Here is a 13,232-nt window from a genome sequence, read left to right as displayed (position 1 = left end):
CAATCTCAACCAGGGAATGAGTGGACTGTTGATTGTGTTGAATAAAATTGTCTATGTAGACTATGTAGAGGCTATGAAAATAAGCTTGTTCAGTTTGAAAAGTGGTAGGAGCTGCTCTTACATTGTTAAAACAGCGCAGAATCTCAACCTCAGTGAGCAGAGGAATTGGAGAGTCCTGATCCCTGAAAACCAGAAGTTCTCTACTAGAAGTAGTAGAATCATTTTGCAATAGTGGGAGAATCATTTTCAATTATTTTTTATCCGTGGTGGTGATTGGGAAGAGGTAAGACACCTGTCTTAGATGCAACAGACATTTTTGGGCAGGAAGAGAGTGTTCATCTGAAGGGGTCATTATTGTCTTTCTAGGAGCCAAAAGGGGCATGCTATCAGGATGCCTGCAGAGAAACGGAAAGTCTTCATGATACTCCTCAAAGCACTGTTTGTTTGTTTGTTTGTTTGTTTTCAGGCAGATCTGATGTCCCTCAGGGTCTGCAATAACTGACTTGCCATCAAGATTAGCTTCCACTTGTGGCTGACCAATTTGGCAATGGTCAAATACCTGTGTCTAACAGAGAGATGGTCTACAGGTCTACACTTGTGCAGCCCTTATCTTTTGGGGGGATTTGATTGAATACCTGCCTTCCTGCCTGGCTCAGTGACTCATCTGATTTCCCATACCTCCTTGTCATTCAGATATATGATTGGCAGACTCAATAACCAATCATAAAATAAATGAGCAAAATACTGCTTTGAAAGAAAGTTCTTTTTAAAAAACTTTTCTCCTAATATTTTTGTGTAGGGAGGGAAATTCATATAGAAAAATACAATCCCAAGCCCATAGGTGTGGTTTAAACAGACCTTGTTTAGTTTTATGACTTAACCTAAAACCCTGGAGACTTCCACAGCTTTCAATCCCATCGAGGGAAGCCCTTTGTCAAGACTAGTTAGAAATGTTAGTGTTAACCCTATTTTATCCCTAAAAAACACTTTTAAAATGTTTTTAGTCTCCAGGCAATGAGCAGATTCAACCCTTCAGTGTTGTTTTCCTAGTGATCATTTGTTGCTGATGAATACATTCACAGCTGATGTTTTTTAAAAAAATAAAACATTTACACTTAGATGACTCTGCATCTCAGGTGAACTTGATTGACTCCTATTTGAGGGATTTGTTTCCCCCATAGGGTTTTTTAGCCTGTGCATTGCTCTTTAAGTGTTATAAAGTGAAATAACGGAAAAATGAGTGGGTGGTTACCATGGTGACCACCACAGCTGATTTGGGTTGCAGTAGACAGCGCTGGGAAATAGTGCCTTGTTAAACCGAACTGCAGTGATAATCAATATTGAGAGGGAAAGTGAAAATGTCTGAGCTCCGCTTAATCAAATGACCAACCATTAAAACATGAATATCAACATCTGTGCTTTAGCTTCAAATGCATATCCAGTACAAATCAAAACAAAAGTCCTTAAGCGTACCTGGAAAATGGTTTTAGGAAGGAATCTAAATCGTCCTGATTTCCAAGTTTTAGCTATTCATCCTAAAATATTAAGAAAAGCTTTAACAAAGTCTTGATGTTGGCATTAGAAGTTTTCCTGGTTCAAATTAAATGAAGACAAAATTAATTTCTAAAATTGAGAGGACCTTATTTCTTGACTTGGTTTTGCCACGCAAAAAGGTGAAATTAGTGAAAGTCCGCCTACATAAACCTTTCCTTTTTGAATTTTCTTCCCACCTAAGGGACGATTTAAGCAGGCATTTCCTGCCTAAGGAGAGCCAGCAGATTCCAGCCTGCAGCTGAAGAATTAACACTATGCTGTGAATAACTTTGTTTACTCTCTTCTACATTTTAAAAGAAGATACCAGACTAACACTTCAGAGTTGGAAGTTCAAACACCAGCAGCTAGCTGGGAGGCAGGATTGAATTTGGAGATAAGAATTCTTCCTGGCGTCCTTCAGCAGCCTCCCCAGGCAGGTTTTCACCTCTTCTACTTTTCCAGGACTAAGCCTTTTTAACTGAGAAGAGAAAGAAAAAGAGGTGAGTGAGATGGCCACCATCTGGAAAGTGATTTGTTACAGCGTTTAAAACGGAGAAAATAATCCCATCTTTCAAACTGGCTTTTTTGTGTTGCAAACCATCTCAAACTAGCTCTGCCACTAGCCTGGGAAGGTAGCTCTACCTGCTTCACTCCTAACAGGCTTTGGCCACCACTCAAGAGCGTCAGGAGGTGTGTGCTGGCCGGGCGGAGTTTATACACCAAGCAGCTCAACCAGGAGGAGGGAACAGAGCTGAATTTGGGAAGCAGCTGCCTGCTATGCTGAAAACCCCTGGAAACTTGCTAAAGAGCTGTGGTGAGAATCATGCTGCTTTTCTCAGACCCGTTTCTCTTGACAGACCATGTGGGGGAGGTGTGGCCAGTAAAATGAAAAGAGGGCAGCAGATTCTCCCTTTCCTTCCTAAAACAGCCTTTCCCTGCCATTTGTTAGTAGCCACTGCTTGCAGGCATTTTCTACAGTGGCTTTGTTTTCATGTCTGTTGCTATCTATGTTCTGTGAGAACAACAATCTGAATTTTTATCTTCCTTCACCTAAATGCAACCTCAAAATCACACTCTGAGTTTGATTTACCACTGGCCTCTTCAGTAGGACTATCTCATGTGAACTGCTAGACTCTTGATATTCTCTCTCTCTCTCTCTCTCTCTCTCTCACACACACACACACACACACACACACACACACGGAGAGAGAGATTGATTAAGGAATGTGAAATATTTGCTTTAGACTTAAATTGGTTCCAGCAATACCTGGATCCACACTGATTTCAGATCAGATATTTAATGTATGCAAGTCCTGTTCAAATAGAAACCAGAGAGCGTGCTTCGGGAGAGACTAGTTCTAATCCAGGGAGGCAGGCTTATGTGTGTGAAAGAACCAGACAGACTTGAATGTTGAATTCTGCTTTCACCAATCATAAACTGTACAACCTTGGGAAACCATTTTATTTCATGTGTTCAGTTTTCTTATCAGTAAAATGGGTAGTACATTCTGGTGGTTGTTTAAAGATTAGTAGTAGTATATGGAAAGCTAGACTCTAACATCCTCCAGGGGGCACGGTTACCTTATTTTGGGCCACATAGTTAAGTAACTGGAAAGGGTAATTTTTAACAATCATAGCTTCATAGTTAAGAATGTCAACTCAGATTATTCTGCCTGAATTCAAATCCCAGCTCCCTCATGGTTAGCTGAATAACATAAGCCTGTAAAATGATAATGGTAGTAGTAACTATTTTATAATTTCTGAGGTTCATGCTTCTTATTTTTACTTATGTATTTTTTTTTTGAGATGGGATCTCACTCTTTCACCCAGGCTGGAGTGCAGTGGCGCAGTCTTGGCTCACTGCAACCTCCGCCTCCCAAGTTCAAGTGATTCTCTCACCTCAGCCTCCTGAGTAGCTGGGACTACAGGCATGTGCCACCATGCCTGGCTAATTTTTGTATTTTTTGGTAGAGACAGGGTTTCACCATGCTGGCCAGGCTGGTCTCAAACTCCTGACCTCGGGTGATCCACCTGCCTTGGCCTCCCAAAGTGCTGAGATTACAGACGTGAGCCACTATTTCTGGCCCCCCAAGATAATGCTTCTTTTGTAAAACCCTCAGCATTGCACCCAGCACAAACTAATACTCACTCAATGTCAGCTGTTGTTATTATGATGCAGGAATCTGACTATGGAGTAGGCAGTTGGCCTCCCTCAACTAAATTCACCTCATTTGTTGTTTTGTTGTTTTTAATTTAATTATTTATTTATTTTTATTTTTTGAGAGAGTTTCACTCTGTTGCCCAGGCTGGAGTGCAGTGGTGCGATGTCACCTCACTGCAACCTCCACCTCCTGGGTTCAAGCGATTCTTCTGCCTCAGCCTCCCAAGTAGCTGGGATTACAAGGTGCCTGCCCCCATGCCCAGCTAATATTTGTATTTTAGTAGAGATGGGGTTTCACCATGTTGGCCAGGCTAGTCTCGAACTTCTAACCTCAAATGATCTGCCCTCCTCGGCCTCCCAAAGTGCTGGGATTACAGGTTTGAGACACCACCCCTGGCCGTTTTGTTGTTTTTTAAATGAGAAGTTGGACAAGATGAATCCTAATGAACCTTCTACCTCTTAGTAGCTTTCTTCCTAATTGCATCCACACACATATAACATAGCCGCACATCTTTCTTGGTGGGGGCCATAAATAAAATTTTTCAAATGTTTTATGATGGAAAAACGGTGCAATATAACATACATTCTGGACTTAAAAATCATTGCCAGTTCATAAAGCCAGATGCATCATTTCATATGCTCCTATAACTGTATTTCCTTAAGAACATATATTGTCACAGCCCCTGATGCTTCTTTGCATTTCTGTGGCTTTGGGGACTAAGAGACTTGCATCCAAACATTTTGTACTGATTTTAAGAAAGTTTATTCACCTAAGTTGGCTGAGGGTGGCACTTGTTAGCATTTCAAGTTTCTGTATTACTTTTGAGAAGGAACTTGAACCTGTGTCTCTGCATTCTGTTGGCAATTAATATGTATCTGGCATTACAGCTGAGCAGTTGGCAGCCAGTTTAAAAACCAGCCCGGAGTCACTCCCCACCCCGCCTCTGGAGGTGAGGAGGTAAACTTGCTGGACTGGAGAGATTTGCATTTTCCTCAGACGTGGAGCTCACCTCCATCAGTACTTCTTTGCTGCTTTCTTCATATCCCCTACCAAATTTACTTCCCACAACTCCTCTACAGGCTTTATGAGTGCCTTGAGCTAGGCTAGCACCCTCATTAAACAGAATAATCACAGATTTTTAGAATTAATTGTTGCTGTAAGACCACCATGAGGGTAGGGACCATGTCTTCTTATGCTTGGCACTTAAAACAGGAAAATTCTTACTTTGCATGGTAGTGGGAGACCATAAGAATGAAAGCATAATGATCAATGAGAAAAACTATGATTGACCCATAAACTTTCCAGTTTTTTGTCAAAATATTAAAAATTATCTTTTTGTTAGATATATAGGGAAATAAAAAATAGCAAAATAATATCAGTGTGCTGTTCTTTAAAATATTAGAAACAGTGAAAATTATTTTATTTCTTTGTAAAAAAAAAAAGAGTAGTTGGAATAGTACTTGCCTTTTTCTTCTTGTCAGTCATATAACTTGTGATACAGAGCAAGTATTTTTTTATGCCTTGGCAAATTGCCACACTTTTTTCTAATCATCTGGCAACCTTTTATCCTTTGCACTTTGTGTTTTGAAATACGTACAAGAGTTCTTTAATGTAAATTTTTTTGCCAGTATCATATTCTCTGGGACATTGTCATCCTTTATATCCCAGCCACCTTCTTTATTTATGTTCATAAGTTTGCCTTTACTAAGTTCCTCTGGCTGCATATGTGGAATTTCTCAATGAGTGTTGAGGTCGACATTCCCATAGTCAGCTGTATCTTCTATAATTCGTTGTCGCATCTAAATTTCACTTACAGCATTATAACTTTTTGTTTTCTTGCTGTGCTTTCCTCATTGCTGACAAAGTCCCTCTGAATTATCCATTTTTGTAAAATGTCTATGGATTTATCACTGGAGACAAGGAGGCAAAACAAGTATGCTTTACTGTCTGTGTTGTGAAGTGAATAGCAGGTGCTCAGTGACCAGTCACTGACAGACCTTGAAAGAATTGACATGAGTCACTGATGATGATGCACATGTGTTATTGTGTAGAAATTTGTGAATTGAAGAGCTAGTAGCAGATTTGTGCCTTATGCAATCACTCATACTTAATATATTGTGGTAACTGATGTTTGAATTGTGTTGTTGGGGGACTGGAACTACTCAATTAAATCATGGTAATGAAAATTCATGCATATTGGAACCAAGCAAATAAAAAATGTCTGTAGTTATTCAATAGTAAGAGTCTGTTAAATGAGTTAATTAACTTGTACACTCACACTGATCTGGTTTGCAGTCTTATAGTGTCCTTTTAAGTGTCCTTATAGCTTGGCCAACTGCTATCCCCCTTCTCTTCTCGCCTGTATAAGATGTCCAAAATAGCTGGTTAAAGCATGTCTATTAAAAATCTCACTTTGAACAAGTCATTAAATTCTGAGCCTCATGTTTCACGTGCTAAAGGCCCAGATTCTTTCTCACCAAAATTTTCCCTTCCTCAGTATCCAGCTCCCCACCTCTGAAAACAATTAATCAGATTAGTTGATTCACCCCCAGATACTCAAAGAGCTCTCAGGCTCCCCAGGGTACGTTGGTTTCTTCCCGCGGTGAGAGGAATCAGCATGTGGCAGATAAGTTCTCTCAAATGCTGCCTTCACATGGGCTATTCAGACCTGGTGAGCAGCAGGAGAGAGGGTTCTTGAGTTAGAGAACCTTCTTCCCTGGCCCTACTCTCTGGTACTTTAAAAAAAAAAAAAAAAAAAGGGTGGGCTGAAGAAGGGAATCAAAGATAATCCTAAACTTTACTTACTCTTTCATTTCAATGTGTTAATATTCAAGACGGACTGTGAATTCTGGATACATGTAAGTATTTACAGTATGGTGGTTACCAGCATTGGCTTTGTCAGATATGGGTTCAGGGAGGGATCCATCACTTCTTAGCTCTGTGAGTTTTCCCAAGTTACTTTATATAGTCTTTACTGAGCCTATGAAGCTTTTAGAACCTCATTCTTCCATCTGTAGGTTGTAATTATTATTTCCCTGGGCTTTTGAGAATCTTGAAAAAGGTAAAGAACACAATACACTTGGAGTACCTTTTGTAGTGGAAAAGCTTGAGAAACAGAAATGGTTTTAGCTTCTCGGGCGTAACTTACATAACTTAAGTGAATGTCATTCTTTTTTGTTGTTGTTGTTGTTGTTGTTGTTGTTGTTGAGACGGGGTCTCACTCTGTCACCCAGGCTGGAGTGCAGTGGTGTGATGTTGGCTCATTGCAACTCTGCTTCCTGGGTTCAAGCGATTCTTATGTCTCAGCCTCCCAAGTAGCTGGGACTACAGGCACAAACCACCATGCTCAGCTAATTTTTTGTATTTTTAGTAGAAATGGGGTTTTGCCATGTTGACCAGGCTGGTCTCGAGCTCCTGACCTCAGGTGATCTGTCCGCCTCGGCCTCCCAAAGTGCTGGGATTACAGAAGTGAGCCACTGCGCCCGGCTGAAAGTCATTCTTTTTACTAAGATTTTCTTATTCACAGTATACAAGAGTTCTGGATGTGGAGATAGCGTGTAATGTACAGATTCACCTTGATGGAAGTTATCCAGTCTATCGGGAACGAAGGCTAAGACTGGTGTTTTCTCCTGTCTCCTTGTTGACTGTCATTGATGATTAAGAACCTGTATTATATTCTTTATAGAGTCAGTCCCCCAAATTCTTTTGGAACACCTCCTGCTATAGTTTTGATATTTTTGCCCGCCAAACTTCTTGTTGTAATTTTCCTCCCACTGTTAGAGGTAGGACCTAATGGGGGCTGTTTGGGTCCCAGAGGCAGATCCCTCATGAATAATAGATTAATGCCTTGCCTGGGGGACACTGAGTAAATTCCTTCAGAGCTGGTTGCCAAAAAGGGCCTGGAACCTACTTCCACCTTGCCTCCTTTCTCACTGTTTGACTTCTGCACATGCCCGCTAACCTTCCCCTTTTGCCAGGAGTGGAAGCACCCTGCGGCCTTCACCAGAAGCAGGTGCTGGTGCCATGTTTCTTGTACAGCCTGCAGGATTGTGAGCCAAAATAATCTCTTTATAAAGTACACAGCCTCAGAATTGTTTTTATTTTTATAACAGCACAAATGGACTAAGACATCTCCTTTGAATGTGCTCAAAGGTATGTTCAAAGCTCTCAAGATCAAAACACTCAAGTCACATAGTGGCAGGGCCCCTCTTCCAATTCTGCTGATAGTGATGTCTCCCCTGGAATAAGCAGCTTGCTTCATGGGCTTCTCAGTCCTCTAACACTGCATCCATTACAATGTGTCCCCACTGTCATATGCATACACCTATAGACTTTTCCAGAAAGACACCAAATAAGAGTCACTGTTAGGCCTGACTGCTGTGTGGGCCATGGCTCTCAGTTCTGGCTGTGCAGGGTATTTTTAAACTGTAGCTCCTTTCAGGGATTCTCACTCAGTAGGTCTGAAGTAGAGTTGAGGCACCTGCATTTAAAAAATGTTTCCCAGGTGAAGAATGGGCAGGGTTGAGAATTGCTGCTCTGATGCCTATAGGTGCCAGAATCTGAGATCAAAACTATTCCCAGCTGCAGTTGTCTGGACAAGAATGTGACCTTCACTTGCCTGGTGACTGGATTGGGCTAGGAGATGCAAGCTGGACCTACAGTATATTAGAACCCAGTTGCTCCTTATTCTTTTTACCCCAGGGCAACATTTTCTTCAATATTGTCTTCTTAGAGAGTAATCCTACTCATCTTGACTTAAGTTTTTATAACAGCTGCCTAATTGGGCTCCCCAACTTCACCTCCCTCTCAGCCTCTCAGTCCATTTTCCACCCTGCCAATATACTTACCTCGCTAAAATAAGAAACCCATTGTCATTTCCTCGATCTTCCAGCCATCAAGAACTGCTGCTGATTGTTTCCATAACATGGGATATTTCTTTTTTTCTTTCTTGTTTTTTTGTTTGTTTTTTTTTTCTTTTTTTGAGATGGAGTTTCACTCTTATCGTCTAGGCTAGAGTGCAGTGGCACAATCTTGGCTCACTGCAAGCTCCGCCTCCCAGGTTCAAGCGATTCTCCTGCCTCAACCTCCTGAGTAGCTGGACCATCATGCCCGGCTAATTTTTGGTAATTTTAGTAGAGACAGGGTTTCACCATCTTGGCCAGGCTGGCCTTGAACTCCGGACCTCAGGTGATCCGGCTAACTTGGCCTCCAAAAGAGTTGGGATTACAGGCGTGAGCCACTGCACCTGGCCTTAACAAACTCTTAATGACCTTAGAAGCCCAGTTTTAAGACCTGCTCTGAGAAGCCGTCTCTACTCCCAATTGCCCACAGCAGAGAGAGTTCCCTTTCCTCTGTGCACCTATAGAATTTAAACTATTGTATTTTAATTTACTGTTTATGATCAATCTGTTCTCCCAAAAGCATGTGCTGCACTTGTCTTTGTCACCCTGAGCATAATGGACCCCCAGAGGGAGTGCGGAGCAGGTTTGAGGGTAAAGCCATCTTTACTCCCAAAGGTAGACCTGAACAGGGATTGTTGCTTTACTATTGGGTCAGTAGCCCTAAGAGTATCATCGTCTGTAAGTCATTTGGACACAGAAAAGATATATCCCAAAGGATCTGTCTTTAAACATAATAATGTAACCTGGCACCTGGCTCCTAAGGCATTTCAAACCACAGTCTGCAAGGCCACCTTTTTTTCTGTGTCAGCAGACAGTGCCTCCTACCATACTGCCACGTCACTGGGTTCACTCTGTTTCTTACCAGAGAGGGGCTGGCTTGCATTGCATCGTCTATTTGTAGGATATTTCACCAACAAAAGGCAGCCAAACAGGCCATGAGTTTTTCTGTACGTTTTTCCCCGTGTTTTTACAGACAGACACTATAATCAACTGTCAAGACAGCCATAATCGATTAGCCTGTGGGCTGTTTTTCTCCATCTAGACTAATTGAACTGTTTGTTTTTATTTTTGTTATCCCCTCTCTACTCATTTCCCAACTGTTACTACTGGACTATGTGACTAAGCCCCTACAAAACCTTCAGCTACTCCTCTTTTCTCTGGTGGCCACTTTTAGGATGTGGCAGTAATTCATTAATCTCCAGACAGATTTGCATCTGCATTAATATCTAGGAGTCCTTATTTATTTGAAAAATATTTTTAAATGGGTTCCCTGCTGTTAAAGTGAAAAGCAAACATTTAAGTCATCTAGATTAGATGAATTAAGATTTAAATTTAAACTTGCAGAGTGTTGCTTTTTAATTTGTATTGGTGGTCGTTTTTTAGGGAGCTCAGTGTGTGCAAATCAGGTTCTCTGTAGCTTCAAAGGAAAAATCTAGGACTTTTTCCTAGTTACTGAGAGGTACACTGTACTTTCTCGAAAAGACAGGAGGTCCAATTTACTGAAGAAGTTTAAGTAGAGTATAACGTTAGTACAATCAGGAGTGGGGAGGTGGAGGGTACTACAAAATATTTAAGTCCCTTTTAAAACTGAGATTTCAGTAAATCACAAGACAGGAATACTTTCATGACAGTAAGCCTAAGAGCATGGTTGGTAGAGCATTTGTAAGAGCTGGGCAAACATTTCAGTAACATTTTTTTTCATGCCTACACAATTCCAGGTCCTAAGCGAAAAACAGAAAGAAAAACAAGATCTAGTCCCTGCCTACAAGGAGCTTAAAGTCTAGTAAAAGAAAGACTTATAAAAAACCAAATACATTAAAGCATTGAAGATTATGTGAGAAAAGTCTGTATGATGGGCCAAAAGGAAAGAAGTAGAATCGAGAAAAAAAAAAATCTTTTCCAAAATATTCTATTATGTGATCAAAAGGAAATCATCCCTTGACCTCTCGATCTTTGGTTTCTATCTGCAAAATGGGTATAATCTGTGACAGTGACCTAATACTTTTATTGGGATCCATTTTGAAGAGCATTTGGAGAGGATTTAAAACAGTTTGTATATCCCCGAGCATAGATAAATCCCCATGTTAAAACACAGTGCATCTAAAGCAACACCATTGAGGTGTCAATTGTTATCACTAGTTCTATAAAACTTACTGAGGGACCCTGAAGTTCTTGTAGAAATGAAAAACGAGCAACTGATGTTAATTCCACTGGTTAAGTAGGAAAAGCCAGTGCCTGAGAGTAAGACACCTGGCCAAGAACCCCAGGACTGGCTGCCAGGGCTGCTGGCTCCCTCCCATTCGCTAGTCTCTGTGCTTGAAGCTGTAACTTAATGGTTTTAAGTAGGAAATAGATTTATTGATGTGTGGTTTTCTTCTGCAGAAAATCAAAATAAACCAAAAATAAAGAAAAAACAAAACAAACAAAAAAACATGTGCTCCCCTGACCTTTGGAGATAGGACTCTCATGGAGTTTTAAATGTACTAAGCAGATCTTTATTGAGCACCTGCTATGTTATGTGCCAGGCATGGTGGACATTGGAGGACAAATCAAACATGATCTCCATCCTCACAGAGCTTAGAATCCAGTTTGGGGGCAATCAAAATGCAATATAATCAATGTAATCAAAACTATGGGGATTTTATAGGGTCCTAGGTGAGGAATGCTTAATTCAGCCTAATGAGATGATCAGAAAAGGCTCCTGGAAGAAGAAATGTCAAAGCTGAGGTGTGAAATATTGAGAAGTCAACCCTGAAGAGTGGAAAGGAGAAGGAACAGTAAGTAGAAAAGTAGGACAGGGAGAGGGAGCTCTCAGCTTGTCCTAGGAAGTGAAAGTAGTTCAATAGGCAGGAGCTTAGATGAGTATCTGGTCGGGCCTGGATTGCTAGGGAGGACCTGGATCAGAGAAGGATCACGGAACAATCGTTATGCCCAGTTGGAGTTTGATTTTTAGTCTGAAGGTAGTAAAACCAGTTAAGTGGTTTTAAGCAGGAAAGGGACAAGATCAATTTTGCCATTAGAAAAAAATCACATCTCTCTGCCATGAACAAAGGACAGTCATTAAGAAGACAAGGGTGGGGATCATTTGCCTCAAAGGTGGAGATGTCAGGTATAGGCCTCAGCTGGCTGCTCTCTTGCCTCTTCAGTGTGGAAAACTCTATACTTATAGTCGTTCCCAGGTTTTGAATGCAAGGAATCCCTTTTTAACCACTTGAGAATGCTGGTACTTTTAGATTCTGTTGATAAAGATAATGGTGAGTGATAGAATGATACATCAAATTAAATTATTCACAGTGCAATCTATGTATATTTAATATCTAGTAGGACATATATGGAGAAGATATTCTTGATTCAGCATGTGGAATGTTTGGTGCCTGGTGGATTTGAGGATTCTTTTCCAGAACACCAACGATTCCTGTGAGTTTTTGATCCTCAGACTTGGGACCAGAGGGAAGGAGTTAAAATTGTAGTTATCAGTTTCATCCATGTCCTTGCAAGGACATGAACTCATCCTTCTTTTATGGCTGCATAGTATTCCATGGTGTATATGTGCCACATTTTCTTTATCCAGTCTGTCATTGACTGGAGCTGGGTTGGTCCCAAGACTTTGCTAATGTGAACAGTGCTGCAATAAACATATGTGTGCATGTGTCTTTATAGGAGAATCATTTATAATCCTTTGGGTATATACCCAGTAATGGGATTGCTGGGTCAAATGACATTTCTTGTTCTAGATCCTTGAGGAATTGCCACACTGTCTTCTACAATGGTTGAACTAATTTACACTCCCACCAACGTGGCACATGTGTACCTATGTAACAAACCTGCGTGCTGTGCACATGTACCCCAGAACTTAAAGTATAATAATAATAAAACAAATTATAGTTATCAATAGTGGGTTAACTGATCCTCTCAAAGGGCTCCTGTAATGATAGCTGTTACCATGGAGCTTATTGTATCTAGCAGCTTTAGAAATGCTGCTCATCTTTCAGATGAGGAAGCACATGTTAATGTTAGAGAGGTTAAGTAGCCTAGTATGGCTTCTCTGACTGACATTCACTTCAATATATCCTGAGATTCAAATGAATTGAATGTTTGAATTCCAGCTCTACTATTTGTCTATGTGATCTTAGACAGATTACTTAATCTCTAATAGTATCAGTTTTCTTATCTATGAAATGGGTATACTATCTACTATATGGAGTCAGATCATTATTAAAGTAGATAATGCACATTAAAAAGCTTGATAGCCCTCAATTAAGTGTCTCCCCACCGTTCCTTCTTTTCCTCTTTTTCTTTATCTTTTCTCCCCATTTCCTCTGCATTTGCCTACATTTTACTCTCTTCTCTTCTTCCTCAATTGTTTCCCCTTTAGAACTACTCCTTTTCTCTCTTTCTTAATCTTCACATAATATTAAACTGACATTTTAAAGTTTTACTTTAGTTACATTTGTAGTTTCTATTCTTAAACAGCAACCAACTGTTTCTGTTTTGTTAAGAACAAAACAGTTGCTTTGGAATCAAGTTGTTTTATGTATGTGACCCTTGGTAGAAAAACATGTCCCGCTTGCACAACATTGACCCAATAGTGTATGTTCAGACCCACTCTGGCAACTTCACTTACTTCACACTTTTG

The 13,232-nt window shown here is 40.5% G+C and overlaps 1 protein-coding gene across 24 annotated transcripts in view; it reads left to right on the top strand.

Moving 5' to 3' along the window:
• Nucleotides 1–13,232, top strand: part of DLG2 (discs large MAGUK scaffold protein 2) — a 2,173,778-nt gene that overhangs the window by 1,901,565 nt on the left and 258,981 nt on the right. The window contains exons 1-2 of one of the 24 annotated variants that reach the window (XM_054526118.2): nucleotides 1,135–2,033; nucleotides 2,194–2,347. The exons of 22 other annotated variants lie outside the window; for them this stretch is intronic. In XM_054526118.2, the coding sequence (XP_054382093.1) occupies nucleotides 2,311–2,347 (37 nt within the window). In that variant the 5' untranslated portion in view covers nucleotides 1,135–2,033; nucleotides 2,194–2,310. Of the gene's footprint in view, nucleotides 1–1,134; nucleotides 2,348–13,232 lie in introns of those variants that run through there. One more of the 24 variants, XM_054526119.2, reaches the window with a different exon arrangement.

This window comes from Pongo abelii, chromosome 9 (assembly GCF_028885655.2).
Source record: "Pongo abelii isolate AG06213 chromosome 9, NHGRI_mPonAbe1-v2.0_pri, whole genome shotgun sequence".
Lineage (NCBI taxonomy): Eukaryota > Metazoa > Chordata > Mammalia > Primates > Hominidae > Pongo > Pongo abelii.
The sequence above is the reverse complement of the archived record's forward strand: the minus strand, read 5'-3'. Positions and strand labels throughout refer to the sequence as shown.